Genomic DNA, 15,992 nt, shown 5'->3' with positions numbered 1-15,992 from the left:
TTTTAATAATAGGATAAACTGTGTCCTCATTATATAGCAACTTATCAAACCAAATCACCTTAATTGTCATAATATCCAATAGCTTAATTTTCAAGGCGTTAACAATGGCTCAGTGTTACCTTTTGAGAAACCAGAGTACATTAACCAAGGTGAGGGTCTCTCAGAGCATGGGGCATTGTCCCTGCCTCGGAACCAGGAAGCCTAGATTCAAGTCTCACCAGTCCTGGGGTTGTGAACAGATTGATTGGAAAATGTCTAAAATAACCACAAACCAAATTGAGAGGTTCTTGTAGCACAGGGGTAGTGTCCCTCTCTCTGATCCAGTGAGGCATGGTGGCACAGTGGTTAGCACTGCTGTCTGACAGTGTCAGGGACCTGCATTTAATTCCTGTCTTGCCTGCCTGTCTGTGTGAAGTTTGTACGTTCCCCCTGTGTCTCTGTGAGTTTCCTCTGAGTGCTCCAGTTTTCTCCCACAATCCAAAAATGTGTGGGTTCGGCAGATTGGCTTTGGGAAATGCAGAGTTATGAGGCATGGGGGCTGGAGAGAGAATGGGTATGAGTGGGATGCTGTTCAGAGGATCGGTAAAGACTCAATGGGCCAAATTGTCTCTATGAACATTGTAGGGATTCTATGAGGACCATGTTCAAGTGCTTCAAGTCTAATATGCCAGAAAGATGTGAAACAACATGTGAAATGCAGTTAACAATTTGAGTCTGATAATGACTTCTTCAGAATGTAACAGCATATGATGTTGTTGTTGGGTAGACTTTGCTGAGTGTAAAATTGGCTCTAGCGTTTCCGACATTGCAGCAGTAAAGTGTTGTGGGTTGTCCCAGTTGTGAAAGGAGCTACAGAAATGCATTTTCTTTCTTATTTTAAGCTTATGGCAGCCATTTTGAGGACAGCACTGTTCTATCAACAGCAGTGAGATGATTGACCATTCTTTATTTTTCTGGAGACCAAAGGAAGACTGCTTGACTGATCAAACACAATGAAAACTTCATGGGTTTCGACTTTATGACATTGGATAAATATAGACAAAGGAAGACTGGCCTTGCTTTTCTGACTCTACCTGAAGCTGAGTAACTCACTCAGCGTAAGTCAGGCAGCCTGATTTATGCAATCAAGTCTCTAACCAGGAGCTTGAACTTTTTAAGCTGGAGATGAGACTGTTACTAACCAGCTTAAGTGAGGAGGAAGCTGGATTTAATATTGAGATTTCTTTTTATCAAAACTCGTTTTTATTTATCTTTAGGCAGATTTAATTTCACAGTTGAGGAAATTTCAGAATTAAAGGAAAATTTCAAACCCATTTTTTAAAAGTGAGAGGCAATCAATAATGTGACCGGTAGACGGTCTGTCAAGGCAATTACTCTGCTTTCCACTTCAGATATTAGCCCTTGGTCCTTTATCGTTCTCGGATTGTTAATGTCCCATAACTTTCTGATGATGATGTTGTAATATGCCCCCACATTCACGTCTCATCACAGCTCAACCGACCATTTTCCTGCGTATTTCACCAATCTGAATTTACAATATTGGACGGCTATAGATATTGTTTATTGGGTTTTGTCAATATTGCTTTAAGGGCACCTCACATTGGGTTTTGTCCCAGTGTCTTGCTTGAAGCAGATCAGATACTCAATTCAGAGGTTACTTGTGATGTATTCTCACGCTGTACCCTACTTCACTTCAAGCCAGATAACATACTTCTTTTTCACCTCTATCCTTTTCCATTCTGTTGAACCTCCACAATTAACCTCATGACTGCAGTCACAGCAACTGGAGGAGTCAGGGGACAAGCAGCGAAAGAGAGCGTGAGGCATTGTCAGATCTCAGAGCAGTTCCTCTGACTGGGGGAGTGGTGCTCCGCAAGAGAGCGGGGCTCGGCGCACTGCTGTTCACTGTCAAAGAATGTTGCAATGTGGGAGGAGGCCACTCAGCCCATTGTGTCTGCACTGACGCAGTTCAGTGCCAATCTCCAGCCTTTTTCCCATCACCCCGCACATAGTTTTTATTTAAATAACCACCCAATGCCCTTTACGGTTGACCTTCATGCCTCTACACTGGCCCTGACAACTCACTCACTTCACATTTGCTGCATCTGCAAAGCATTTTAAAACCGTGCCTTCGAACCCTTAACGATTGAGCATATTTTCTCCCTGGCCGACCCCTCATATCAAATCTCCTCTGAGCTTTCTCCTTTCCACGGAAAACAGACTCAGCTTTTCCAAGCAATCCTCATAATCAAAGTGTCGCATTCCCAGAAACAATGGCTGATGCATGGCCTAACTCCATTCCTCTTTGCAAAGAGCCCAGGCTGAAGCAAGCTTCCTCATTGCTAAAAGTTACCATTCCTGGTAGCATCCATATAACTCTCCTTTGAGCTGCATCGGAAGAATACTCTGTCCCTGGGGAAATCGCAATTGGGATGCAGGAGGGTGATATGATTAAACAATCTCCACCTTACCTGAACTCATAAACATTTGTTATAGAAGAGTCAGGCTTCTCCTGTCCCCAAACATCTTGTCAATATCTCAAAGATCTTCCTTGAACCTCTGTACCTCTTCCCTGTATTTCCCAACAGGTGGTTGACCAATCATTTGCCCCATCACAAACATCATCAACTCACTCATGTTGTCGTGCCCAGATGCCAATACCCATTACGCACTATCAAGCCACTCTTCAATTGCTAAATCATTGAGTGATCCCGGTCTTTCAAAAAACTTGTCCAGCTTCCGACTTATCAGTGAGTAGAATATCCACTCAGGATTACCTCATCCTCCCAACAGAGCACAAAGGGAATGTACATGAAAGCCTCTGCCTGGATTTAGCCTGAAGGTCTGGTGAACTCCACCAACACCCAAGTCTCTAATGAGTCCAATTTAGCTTCAGCGTCTCTCATGGCCAGTTTCACCTTTTCCATGGCAACCAGGCAACTTTCAACCTCATCAGCTATGACTTGATTCTTGTGCTGTGGAATCCTACCGACTACATCAGAAATGTAACATTAGATATGAAGACATAAAGGACCCAAAGTTCATTAAAACAAGGATTCTTTACTCAACTGGCAACAGGTCATGATGAGCCTGAAGAGAAATTAGGGTCAAACAAGGAAGTGTTTACATGACATAAAGCCTATGGTTTACTCAGGGTTAATGCATCCTGTCTGCTCTTTCTTCCCATCAGCCATCATTTCCCAAAAGATGCCCTTTTTTCCCCCAAGGGTAGATACTTTGAACTGCTGCAGCCCCTTCCTCACTGACGCTACTTGCTTGTGGAGGTCCTCATGTAACTGCTTGACCTCGCCTGCTTGATGATCTCCCTTACTGCTGCCAGATTTTGCTGGAGGTTCAGAAGGGGAATAACCTCAAAATCTTTCCGCCATTCAATGAGACAATGGCTGGTCCATAGCCTAACTCCATGTCAGTTTGAAAATAGCCCAGGCCGAAGCAAGCTTCCTCATTGTTAAAAGTCTCCATTCCTGACAGCGCCCATTTTAAACCCCCTCTGAGCTGTATCAAAACAAAGATCACTCACTCCTGTAATGATCAGAACTGTACAATAACTGAGATCTAGCTACTGTTTTATTTACTTCTAACATAACTTCCCAGCTCTTGTATTCTAGTCTAACAAAAGGACAAGTGTCCTCCTGTACCTTCTTAAATATTAATTTCTATCTCTGCTGTTGTCTCCTCCACAGTCAACAATTCCATTGTCCCAAACCACTTTACTAGCCTATATTTATATCCATCTTATCAGGAAACTCAGATCACTTTCCAAGCAAAACCCCACAGAAAACAGCTTCCCAAAACCAAACGTACAGATAGAAGATCGTAAGATATAAGAGCAAAATTAGGCCATTCAACCGATCGAGTTTGGTCGAAAATTCGATCAGGGTGGTATGTTTCTCAACTCCACTTTCCTGCCTTCTTCCCATAACACTTGATCCATTTACTAAGCAAGACACTGAATATAGAAGTTAATATAGAACATGGAACAGTATAGCACAACATAGGCCCTTTGGCCCACGATGTTGTACCAACCTGTTATCCTACTCTAAGTCTCAAATGTAGTATTTTAGTATAATCTGTGTGCCTATCCAAGAGTGCTTAAATGTCCCTAATGTATCTAACTCTATTACCACCACTGACATTGCATTCCACACACACACACATACACACACACCACTCTCTGTGTAAAGAACCTACCTCTGACATCTCCCCTAAACTTTTCCTCTAATCACCTTACAATTATGCCGCCTCGTGATAGCCATTTCTGCCCTGGGAGCAAGTCCCTGGCTATCCATTCTATGCCTGCCCTCTCATCGTGTACACCTCTATCAATTCACCTCTCATCTTTCTTCACTCCAATGAGAAATGCCCTAGCTCCCTCAACCTTTTGTCATAAGACATGCCCTCCAATCCAGGCAGCATCCTGATAAATTTCCTCTGCACCCTCTCCAAAGCTTCCACATCCTTCCTATAATGAGGCAACTGGAACTGAACACAATATTCCAAGTATGTTCTAACCAGGACTCTGTAGAACTTCAGCATAACCTCACGTCTCTTAAATTCAATCCCCCTGCTAATAAAGCCAACACACCCTATGTCTTCTTATCCAAACAACTTGGGTGGGAACTTTGAGGGATCTGTGGACATTGACCCCAAAATCCCTCTGTTCCTCCACACTGCCAAGAATTCTACCTTTAACCCTGTAATCTGTGTGCAAATTCTACCTTCCAAAATGAATCACTTCACATTTTTCCAGGTTGAACTCCATCTGCCACTTATCAGCCCAGCTCTGCATCCTGTCAATGTCCCGTTACAACTTACAACAGCTCTCCACACTGTCCACATTTTCACTAACCTTCACATCATCAGCAGACTTACTAATCCACCATTCCACTTCCTCACCCAAGTTTTTATAAAATTCACAAGGAACAGAGGTCCCAGAACCGATCCCTGTGGAACGCCACTGGTCACGAGCTCCAGGCTGAAAACCTTTCATCTACCACCACCCTTTGTCTTCTATGGGCCAGCCAATTCTATAAATAGACAGCCAGATTGCCCCGTATCCCATGCCTCCTTAATTTCTGAAAGGGCCTGCAATGGCAAACTTTATCCAACACTTTGCTAAACAACCACATCCACTGCTCTACCTTCATCAATGTTTTTTATCACATCCTCAAAGAATTCAATAAGGTTTGTGAGGCATTATGGGTGGCACGGTGGCACAGCAGTTAGCACTGCTGCCTCACAGCGTCAGAGACCTGGGTTCAAATCCCGCATTAGGCGACTCTCTATGTGGAGTTTGCACATTCTCCCTGTGTCTGCGTGGGTTTCTTCCGGGTGCTCCGGTTTCCTCCCACAATCCAAAGATGAGCAGGTTAGGTGAATTGGCCATGCTAAATTGCCCGTAGTGTTAGGTGAAGGGGTAAATGTAAGGGAATTGGTCTGGGTGGGTTGCGCTTCGGCGGTGTGAACTTGTTGGGCCGAAGGGCCTGTTTCCACACTGTAAGTAATCTAATCAAACTGTACTTTTCCAAATAAGGGTTCTGAAGAAAGGTCACTGGACCCAAAAACTTAACTCTGATTTCTCTCGACAGATACTGCCAGACCTGCTGAGATTTTCCAGCAATTTCTGTTTTTGTTTCTGATTTCCAGCACCCACAGTCGTGAAAATGTTGAAACATATTTATGGAGTAAACAAAGAGGAAGTGTTTCCAGCAGTCACAGGATTGCTGAGATGAGGTCACTGATTTCAAATAGTTGGCAAGTGACCAAAGCAAGGGCAATTTTAAACAGCAGTGAATGAAGAGCTGAAATGTGCTCCTCAGAGGAACATGGAAACAAGTTGCCTGGGTCTGAAATCCCACCTAGGCCAAATCAGGTAAGAACAGCATTTTACGGCATATTTTACAGCAATCATCAATAGCTACAATGAAAGCATAATACTGTAGTTGCTGCAAATCTGAAACAAGCACAGAGAAAGCTGGAGAAACTCATCAGGTCTGGTAGCATTTGTGGAGAGAAAAACAGAGTTAATGTTTCGAGTCTAGTCTGAGTCTTGTTCATTTTACTGGTTTCAAATTTCACCATTTATTACAGTGAGATTTAAATGCAGATTCCAGAACATTACTATTACCTCTGCAACAGAGTGAGTAGGACAAACTGCAAGTTCATGAACAATTGAATCATAGAGATGTACAGCACAGAAGCAGCCCTTCGGACCAACTCGTCCATGCCGACCAGAAATACTCAATTAGTCTAGTCCCATTTGCCAGTATTTGGCCCATATCCCTCTAAACCCTTCCTATTTATATATCCATCCAGGTGCCTTTTAAATGTTGTAATTGTACCAACCTCCACCACATCCTCTGGCAGCTCATTCCACACACTACCCTCTGTGTGAAAAAGTTGCCCCTTAAGTCCCTTTTAAATAATTCGCCTCTCACCCAAAACCTCTCCCCTCTGGTTTTGGACTTCTTTACCCTGGGAAAAAGACTTTGGCTATTTAGAGTTGAGAGTGCGGTGCTGGAAAAGCATAGCAGGTCAGGCAGCATCCAAGGAGCAGGAAAATCGATGTTTCGGGCTGGAGCCCTTCACCAGGAATTCCGGATGCTGGAGCCCTTCATCAGGAATTCTGACCTGCTGTGCTTTTCCAGCAACACACTCTCAACTCTGATCTCCAGCATCTGCAGACCTCACTGTCTCCACTTTGGCTATTTACCCTATCCATGCCCCTCATAATTCTATAAACCCCTATAAGGTCACCCCTCAGCCTCCAACACTGCATGGAAAAAAGCCCCAGCCTATTCAGTCTCTCCCTGTAGCTCAAACCCTCCAACTCTGGCAACATCCTTGTCAGTCTTTTCTGCACCCTCTCAAGTTTACCAATCTGTTTTGATATAAGGGTGACCAGAATTGTACGTAGTAATCTAAACTTGGCTTCACCAATGTCCTGTACAGCTGCAACATTACACCTCAACTCCTTTTCTCAAAGTTCTGACCAATTTAACCTCTCCCTTTAGCTCAAACCCTCCAACCCCAGCAACATTCTTCTAAACCTTTTCTGAACTCTTTCAAGTTTCACTACATCCTTCCTATAGCAGGGAGACCAGAATTGAATACAGTATTCTAGAAGTGGCCTCCCCAGTTGTGCTGTGTTACATAAAGATTCTGTATAAAAAAGATTGTTTTGACATCGATTTTAATTGATTTATTCACCATGACTTGGTTGTCATGAAATGGACAACAAGCTTACTGAACCATCTGGTCTTTCTCTGCCAGTCAGTTTTAGGAGCAGGATCTCTTCGAATCTGCTCAGCCACTCTAGATCACAGTCGCTCTTCTAACTTGTTATCCTCATCCTGTGTTTTCTCCAAACCCCTTGATGTCATCCATAACTATGAATCGAATGATCACTATCTGAGGCCTACTTGATGACTAAGCATTCACAATTCCATAGATACTACACCCTCTGAATGAAGATATTCCTCTTCACTTCAGTCTTAAATGACTTGTCTTTTACTCTGGGACTGTCTGTCCTTGATTGTAGACCCACAGGCAGAAGAAATATACTTTCTGCATTGTCCCTGAATATCCCTCTAGGAACATTGCAATTTTCTACAAATCACCACTCACTCTTCTCAGAGAATACAGGCCCAGTCTCCTCAATCACTACCCCAGGGATCGTCTTCCCATCCCAGGAATCAGTTGGATCAACCTTCGCTGATTTTTTTTTAATAGATGCTCCACAGAAAGTATCCTATCTGAATGCATCACAGCTTTGTATGGTATCTGCTCTGCTCGAGACTGCAAGAAACTACAGAGAGTTGTGAACGCAGTCCAGTCCACCACAAAAACTAGCCTTCCTTCCATCGACTCCATCTACATTTCCCACTGCCTTGGGAAAGCAGCCAACATCATCAAAGACTCCTCCCAACCCGGTCACACTCTCTTCCACACTCTCCCATCAGGCAGAAGGTACAAAAGTTTGAAAACACGTCCCGACAGATTCAAGAACAGCTTCTTCCTCGCAGTTATCAGACTTCAGAATGAACCACTCTTATTTTACAGTTAATCCTTCTCTGCACCTTCTCTGTAGCTGTAACATTTTATTTTGCATACTGTTCTATTACCCTGATGCACTTAGGTAAGGGCATCAGGGTAATAGAAACAATACTTTTCACTGTATCTCGGTACATGTGGCCATAATAATAAATCAAATCAAATATGGTAATTATATCCTTCGTTCAGCAATGGGACTAGAAGTGCCCACATTACTCCTGCTGTCACTTTACCAGTGCTCTGTACAAATTAAACAAGAGTTCTTTGCTCCTGTACTCAAACCCTCTCGTAATAAAGGCTAAAACACCATTTTCTTTTCAAGCTGCTTGCTGCATCTGCATGCTAGCTTTCAGTACCTTATGAACAGGGATACTTGGATCTCTTTAGACATCAAATAGGGAAACAATAGCCTAGTGATGTTATCGCTGGACTGTTAATTCACACATCCAGATAATGTCCTAGGGACCCAGGTTCAATTCCCACCAAGGCAGATGTTAGGATTTGAATGCAAGAAAGAAAATCTGGATTTAAGAGTCTACTGATGAGGGCTGGCATGGTGGCTTAGTCATTAGTACTGCTGCGTCACAGCACCAGTGACCTGGGTTCAATTCTAGCCTCTGTAAACTGTCTATGTGGAGTTTGCACATTCTCCCTGTGTCTATGTGGATTTGCTGGTTTCCTCCCACTGTCCAAAGATGTGCAGGTCAGATGGATTGGCCATGTTAAATTATCCATGATGTGCAGGGATAAACCGACTAGTTGAATTAGTCATGGAAATGCAGGGATATTGGGATGGGAGGGGGGGCAGAGTCTGGGTGGGATGCTTTTCTAAGCGTGGGTGTGGACTTGTTGGGCCAAATGGCCTGTTTCCACATTGTGGGGTTTCTGTGATGACCATGAAACCATCATCACTTGTCAGGAAAAACCCAGCTGGTTGACAAATGTTATCTAGGAAGGGTAACTGTTATTCTTAGTTTGTCTGGCCTACACATGACTCCAAACGCACTATGTTGCTGACTCGTAACTGCTCTCTGGGCAATTGGGAAGGACAATAAAAGTTGACAGAGCCGGTGATGCCCTTATGCAATGAATGATAAAAAAATGTCAACACTTCCCAACCTCTTAGCACTTAAGGAATACCTTGCACCTTTGTTGCTCCTACCACACTACCTCACACATTATATTCCACTTCGGAGACTCGCAAAATCCCATTTGAAGCTTCTTTTCATCCTCCTCACAATTCACACTCTGACCTGACTTTGAATCACTTGAAAATTTGCAAATATGACAGTTCCCGCCCCACATCCAAACCATTGACATAGACTATGAAGAGGAGAGATGCAAGCATTGATCCTTGTCAGTCTGTTAATTTAAAACTCTCCACATAAGCCAGTGTGGGACCAAGGGTCAAAATGGCCTCCCTCTGCAGCACATGATTCTATTACTATGACATCAATTCATTTAATAGTGGCCAATACTCACTGTCGGGTGTGATATTTAGGGGTCCCTGTCTAAGAGGACTCACATAATCTGAAGTTAGCACTGACCTGAAAATATCAGGGCATAGATAAGATATTCATTTCCCACAGCACAAAAAAGATTGAAAGTGCCATTCATTGGTGTAAGTGATTATTTGTGTTCAGAACAATTAACACTGACAGACCTGGCATGATGATCTCGGGAAACCCCATTTTCCTTGCCACCACAGTGTTTCTGTCCACCAGGTGAGGGTGGTTCTTTCGAATCTGTTTCAGATCCCCCGATAGCAACTTCATGGAGACCCAGAGACCTATGAGAAAGGCAAAGGTGAAAATCCCACTTGCGTGTTATTCCATGCACAATGTTTCTCCCTGCCAAGTGCGGGCCAGACAGGAAAGTGGCACTGAAACCACAACAGTGTTATGGACCAGGCCAGACCCCCTCCAAACATTCCAAGAAAGTAGCCCAGACCCTTACTTTGCTAGTTATTTTAAGCAGGTGCAGAGTGGATATTCCAGGAGAGATACAGCTGGTCAAACAACATAATTTTAAATTAAACAGAGTTTATTTACAATTTTACCAAATGAAACACTAGCAAAAGAGAACAGAATATAGAACAACTTTACCGACATGAAAATGCAACAGATTATCCCAACTTCACGATGCTGTTCCAAATACTTGCAACATTCCCCATAAAAACCCTTTGACACAAAAGGTAAAATCAAACACAGGGTCTTATAGGAGAGAGAGAGAGAGAGATGGCAGAGAGTTTCAGCATGGAATACCTTCTTCCATGTAGCTGTTTCCTGGACCATCAATGCCAAACCAAACTGACTGCTTTTCAGTGAATAGCGAGACTGTTAAAACCAAACCAAACCAAACCAGAGAAAGGTTGAGCTGGAAGAACAGGCCATGCCCCTTTCATTGTACAATTTTTTTTTGTTGTAAAACTTGAAAGCCTTTTGCCTTAGGAAATATTTGTTAGCTATAATCAAATTGGCCCTAAAGTCCATCCTAGCCATGTATTTCCAAATCGTTTCTTTTACGACCTCTCTAAAAAAACAATCCAAGGCGTGTTGCTGAACAAAGAGACCTTGGAGTGCAGGTTCATAGCTCCTTGAAAGTGGAGTTGCAGCTAGATAGGATAGTGAAGAAGGCGTTTGGTATGCTTTCCTTTATTGGTCAGAGTATTGAGTAAAGGAGTTGGGAGGTCATGTTGCGGCTGTACAGGACATTGGTTAGGCCACAGTTGGAATATTGTGAGCAATTCTGGTCTCCTTCCTATCGGAAAGATTTTGTGAAACTTGAAACGGTTCAGAAAAGATTTATAAGGACTTTTCCAGGGTTGGAGGATTTGAACAGGCTAGGGCTGTTTTCCCTAGAGCGTTGGAGGCTAAGGGGTGACCTTATAGAGGTTTACAACATTAGGAGGGGCATGGATAGGATAAATAGATAAAGTCTTCTCCCTGGGGTCGGGGAGTCCAGAACTAGAGGGCAAGGTTTAGGGTGAGAGGGGAAAGATATAAAAGGGACCTAAGGGGCAACTTTTTCACACTGAGGGAGGTACGTGTATGGAATGAGCTGCCAGAGGGAGTGGTGGGGACTGGTACAATTACAACATTTAAGAGGCATTTGGATGGGTATATGGATAGGAACGGTTTGGAGGGATATGGGCCGGATGCTGGCAGGTGGATTAGATCGGGTTGGGACATCCGGTCGGCATGGACGGGTTGGACCGAAGGGTCTGTTTCCATGTTGTACATCTCTATGACTCTATGACACAGCAATAACCTTGTTTAATGAGCAGCATCATCACAACAGGATCAGCCGTGAATTTCCTGAATGGCAGAACAGGCTTGATGGGCCAAATGGCCTGCTCCTGAAGCCTCTGTTCCTATGTCCAATGTCAAGGCTTCACAAAATGGTGGAGCCCTCAGGACCCTAACAGAGGCCACAATTCAAAGTTTTGAAGTCATGTACACCAAGGCAACAATGACTGATACCTCCTGCAGTCTTAAGGCTTCATTTCTCCCTCTGCCACTAGTCACTGAGGGATTGTAGCAATTTTCTAGCCCTGAAGTGGGGTTACAAAAGGGAAATATTTGAGAAGCATAGTCCTATGTTTCTAAACGTTAGTAAAAACTTTAAACCCTCTGTTCCTCACATCCCTCCACCAATCCTAGAAAGTTATATCAAGAAATATTTGAAGCTTTCAAGAGTTCACTCAATTGAATTTTGTGAGCTAAGGGGATTATAGAGCTAATACAACTGAACTGGGTTGAGCTGCATATCAGCCATGATCTAACTGAATAATGGAACAGCGACAAGGCATGTTCAACCCTTGGATTGACAGCAGAGGGTGGAGCAAAGACAGAGGATTATTTGAAGAAATGGTCAAAGGCTTTAACACATAGAAACAGGACTTCTTTTTTTGGAAAGGTGAAATCAATGCATTTGATGATTTTGATCCTTATTTCCAGAGAAAGGGTGGGAGTTCCAGTTCTGAACAGGAGTCACTGGACCCACAACATTAACTCTGCTTTCTCTCTACAGATGTTGCCAGAGCTGCTGAGATTTTCCAGCAATTTCTGTTTTGGTATCAGATGTCCAGCAGCTTTTTCATTGTTTTTTTGTGTGTGGGAGTTTCAATCCTGCACCACTGCTAGAGTTTCTGCTGGAGTTCTGGTGGTAAAGTCAGAACGATGTCCAGCACGGAAACTGACCCTTTGGTCCAACACGTCCATGCTCATTTGCCAGCACTTGGCCCATATCCCTCTGAACCCTTCCTATTCATATACCCATCCAGATGTCTTTTGAATGCTGTAACTGTACCAGCCTCCACCACTTCCTCTGGCAGCTCATTCCATACACACACCACCCTCTGCGTGAAAAGGTTGCCCCATAGGTCCCTTTTAAATATTTCACCTTTCACTCTAAACCTATGCCCTCTAGTTCTATACTACCCCACCCTGGGGAAAAGACCTTGTCTTTTCACCTTATCTATGCCCCTCATGAGTTTGTAAACCTCAATAAGGACACCCCTCAGCCTCCAATGCTCCAGGAAAAACAGCCCCAGCCTATTCAGCCTCTCCCTGTAGCTCATGTTGAATTTATGCTATTCATTCACAAGTCGTCAGTTGTTGTTGACAAATACAACATTTGATGGTCATCCTGAAATTTTCTTGAGAAGGAGATGACAATCCTCCTTTTTGAATACACCGACATACATGGCTTTGTGAATGGAGTCAGATACGGCTAAGACAGCTTCTCTTCCCGAAACAGCATTAATGAACCTGATAGTTTTTCCTATAACCCGTGAGTTTTTTGTTCACTGTTACTGGTACTGACATTCTACTATCAACACAGAAAATGCTGGACAAATAAACAGGTCTCCACAGATGCTCCCTCCAAAGCATCTGTGGAGACAGAAAAGCAGAGTGAATATTTCGATCCAATATGACTCTCTCAGCGGTTAGCACTGCTGCCTTACAGCCCCAGGTACCAGGGTTCAATTCCCCCCTTGGGCAACTGTCTGCGTGGACATTCTCCCAGTATCTGTGTAGGTTTCCTCCCCGTGTCTGTGTGGGTTTCCTCTGCACTAGCTTCCGCCCACAGTCCAAAAATGACAGGTTAGGGTGGATTGGCCGTGCTAAGTTGCACATAGTGTCCAGGAATGTGGAGGCTAGGTGGATTAGCCATGGGATATACAGGGTTACAGGGATAAGGGGGGGAGGGGGGTCTGGGTGGGATGTTCTTCAGAGTCTCAGTGTAGACTTGATAGTCAAATAGCCTGCTTCCACACTGCAGGGATTCTATGATTAAGTTAACCCTGTGCCTGTCGGAGTTTTGCAGAGTTAATGTTTATTGCTTCGAAATATCTTTCAATATCACTGACTAACATTTCCTTAGCTGAGCGAGTTTGCGACATGGCTCATTGCGGCTAGGATGTACTGAGTGGGCTGAATAGCCATTTTATGCTCCCATGACAGAAAGAGTAATGGTCTCCTGCCTCATTACTGCAGATAAATAACATCGGTGGAATGAGTTTGGGCAATGACATGATTCTCTAGCACAAAGTGTTCTCTCATTTGACGCTAATGGGCCGAAAAATAATTGAAATAGCTCTGGGCAAATTTGGGCTCACTGTAAGATAGAGTGAGCATTAGAAATGGATGCGTGCCAATAAAAGTTGGTGTTTGACCTTCTGACCTCTATTTCATCTAAAGATTCCTGGAGTGTAAAGCCTGCCTTGATAGAGTATCCTTGAGCAAGGCTGGGTTTCAAATTTGTTTTTAATTCAAGCAAAGAGCAGGAGGCCTGAAATTGGGCTCAGCGATGCCCCGCATTTGGGCGCTATGGGCACCATTTGAGGACCAAAATGGCTTCCAGTGATTGTGGAGGGTGTCATACTGGAGGCCATCTTGGTTATGATCATGACATTTCCGGCAGCCCACACTTGCTAGAAATATGCAGAGGAAGCAGGTGACCAGTTGGTTTAAAAACTGCTCTCATGCTTGTTCTGTCCATTTGGAAGGGCAGGGAAAATAAAAATAAACAGGGATGCACAATAGGTCAGAGCTGTTGGAGTTTTTCATCACAACATACAAAATAGAAGAAGGAAGAGGCCATTCAGTCCCTCAAGCCTATTCCATCATTCAACCAATGAACTTCTACATCACTTTCCTGCGCTATCCCTTGATATCTTTAAAACCTAAAAGATCATTCTCTTTCCACCAACAATTGAAGGAGGTTACAGAGATAGGGAAAGACAATGCCTTCAGAGGGATTTAAATCACAAGGACGAGAACTTTAAATATAAATGACTACTTCAATTTAAATCATGATAAAAGAATGAGGCAACACTTGATAACGCAAGAGCCTTTTTTAAAAAAAAACTCCCTCTGTGCTTTCACTGAGAGTGGAAAGGACAACGGAAAAAAGGAAACTAAGAAAGGAATCTAAGCTTGCCAGTTTCAAAGGAAACCAAAACTGAAACCAAAATTTCTGGACAGGCTAATAGTGTTCGAGGCTTTATAATGGTTACAGAGACATCCAAACTCAGTAGCAGTGATTAAAGAGTCCAGTGGTACAGTACAGGCATGTCAAAGACGACTGAGACCAGATCCAGAGTCTGAGAATGAATTACTGCAGCTGTTTCTATTTCTTGAAGGTAACGTTGGTGGAAGGTAAAAGGAGGTTCTGTCAAGAAGTGTTTTAGTGAACACTGTGCCTGAGGACTTTAAGTCAGTTGTGTGTTGCTGTTGGCTGGGTCTCAGTCTTGGAAGGAAAGGAGATAAAATGTTTTTTAAGAAAGACAGAGTTTTGAAGGACTTTTTGGCAGTGTTTGATCAGCGAGATGTTACAGTCTGTTCTCTGCATTGATTAGTCTCCCCATGCCTCTAGAGTCATAGAGGTATACAGTACGAAAGCAGACCCTTCAGTCCAACCCGTCCATGCTGACCAGATATCCCAAGCCAATCTAGTCCCACCTGCCAGCCTCCACCACTTCCTCTGGCAACTCATTCCAAACACGTACCACCCTCTGCATGAAAACACTTCCCTTTTGGTCCCTTTTATATTTTTCCCTTCTCACCCTAAACCTATGCTCTCTAGTTTTGGACTCTACCACCCTGGGGAAAAGACCTTGACTATTTACCCAATCCATGTCACTCATGATTTTATAAACTTGTGTAGGGTCACTCCTCAGCCTCCAACAGTCCAGGGAAAGCAGCCCCAGCCTATTCCACTTCTCCATACAGGTGCATTGACAACCCAGCTAAGGGCCTGAATTGATAGCAGGCAGGGAAAGCTGACCACTGGCCTTCTCACCGTTGACTTAATTGGAACATATGAAAGAAAATGGTGGCGTTGCCATTCACCACACTCTCATCCCTGGCGCCAAACCCATCCAATGGATGGGCACAAGATTCTGCCATGCTTGCACCCACAAAAAATATAATTTATGGGCATGCAAGCTCTCGTTCCTGCCACTATGTCAAGGTTTAAAGGGAATCGTGGACTCTCACAGTAACCCAGTAATTTACTCCTCCAATGGGTCAAAAAAATAAAGTCGCCATTGTCTTACCAGACCAGAGGGCTGCTCTCTCATCAGAGAGGTGGTGGGTTAGCCTGAGGATCACCACTCCTCGGGCAAGGGGGAGAAATCTTCATGGTGATCTCAGTTGGCGTGGGAACTGAACCCATACTGTTGACATCACTCTGCATCATCAACCAGCTGTCCGGCTAACTGAGTGAACTGACCCCCTCAGGATAACCAGGGCACTGCCAAGGGGACAGCAGTGGCTTTGTAGCATACCATCCTGCAGTACCGCCTCAGAAGGACAACATTCCTCCTTCTACAAATGCTCATGTCTGCACTAAGAAGGGTGGCATGGTGGCTCAGTGGTTAGCACTGCTGCCACACAGCCAGGGACCCTTGA

The 15,992-nt window shown here is 43.9% G+C and overlaps 1 protein-coding gene across 2 annotated transcripts in view; it reads right to left on the bottom strand.

Annotated features, from left to right (window-relative positions):
• Positions 1-15,992, bottom strand: part of LOC122553785 (dedicator of cytokinesis protein 2-like) — a 1,246,386-nt gene that overhangs the window by 1,009,372 nt on the left and 221,022 nt on the right. For both annotated transcript variants that reach the window (XM_087991733.1, XM_043698147.2), the window contains exon 13: positions 9,737-9,862. In XM_087991733.1, the coding sequence (XP_087847859.1) occupies positions 9,737-9,862 (126 nt within the window). The remainder of the gene's footprint in view (positions 1-9,736; positions 9,863-15,992) is intronic.

This window comes from Chiloscyllium plagiosum, unplaced genomic scaffold, assembly GCF_037043375.1.
Source record: "Chiloscyllium plagiosum isolate Xiang-an unplaced genomic scaffold, Cpla_swu_hap1 HiC_scaffold_1, whole genome shotgun sequence".
Lineage (NCBI taxonomy): Eukaryota > Metazoa > Chordata > Chondrichthyes > Orectolobiformes > Hemiscylliidae > Chiloscyllium > Chiloscyllium plagiosum.
This window is presented reverse-complemented; position numbering and strand designations above follow the sequence as displayed.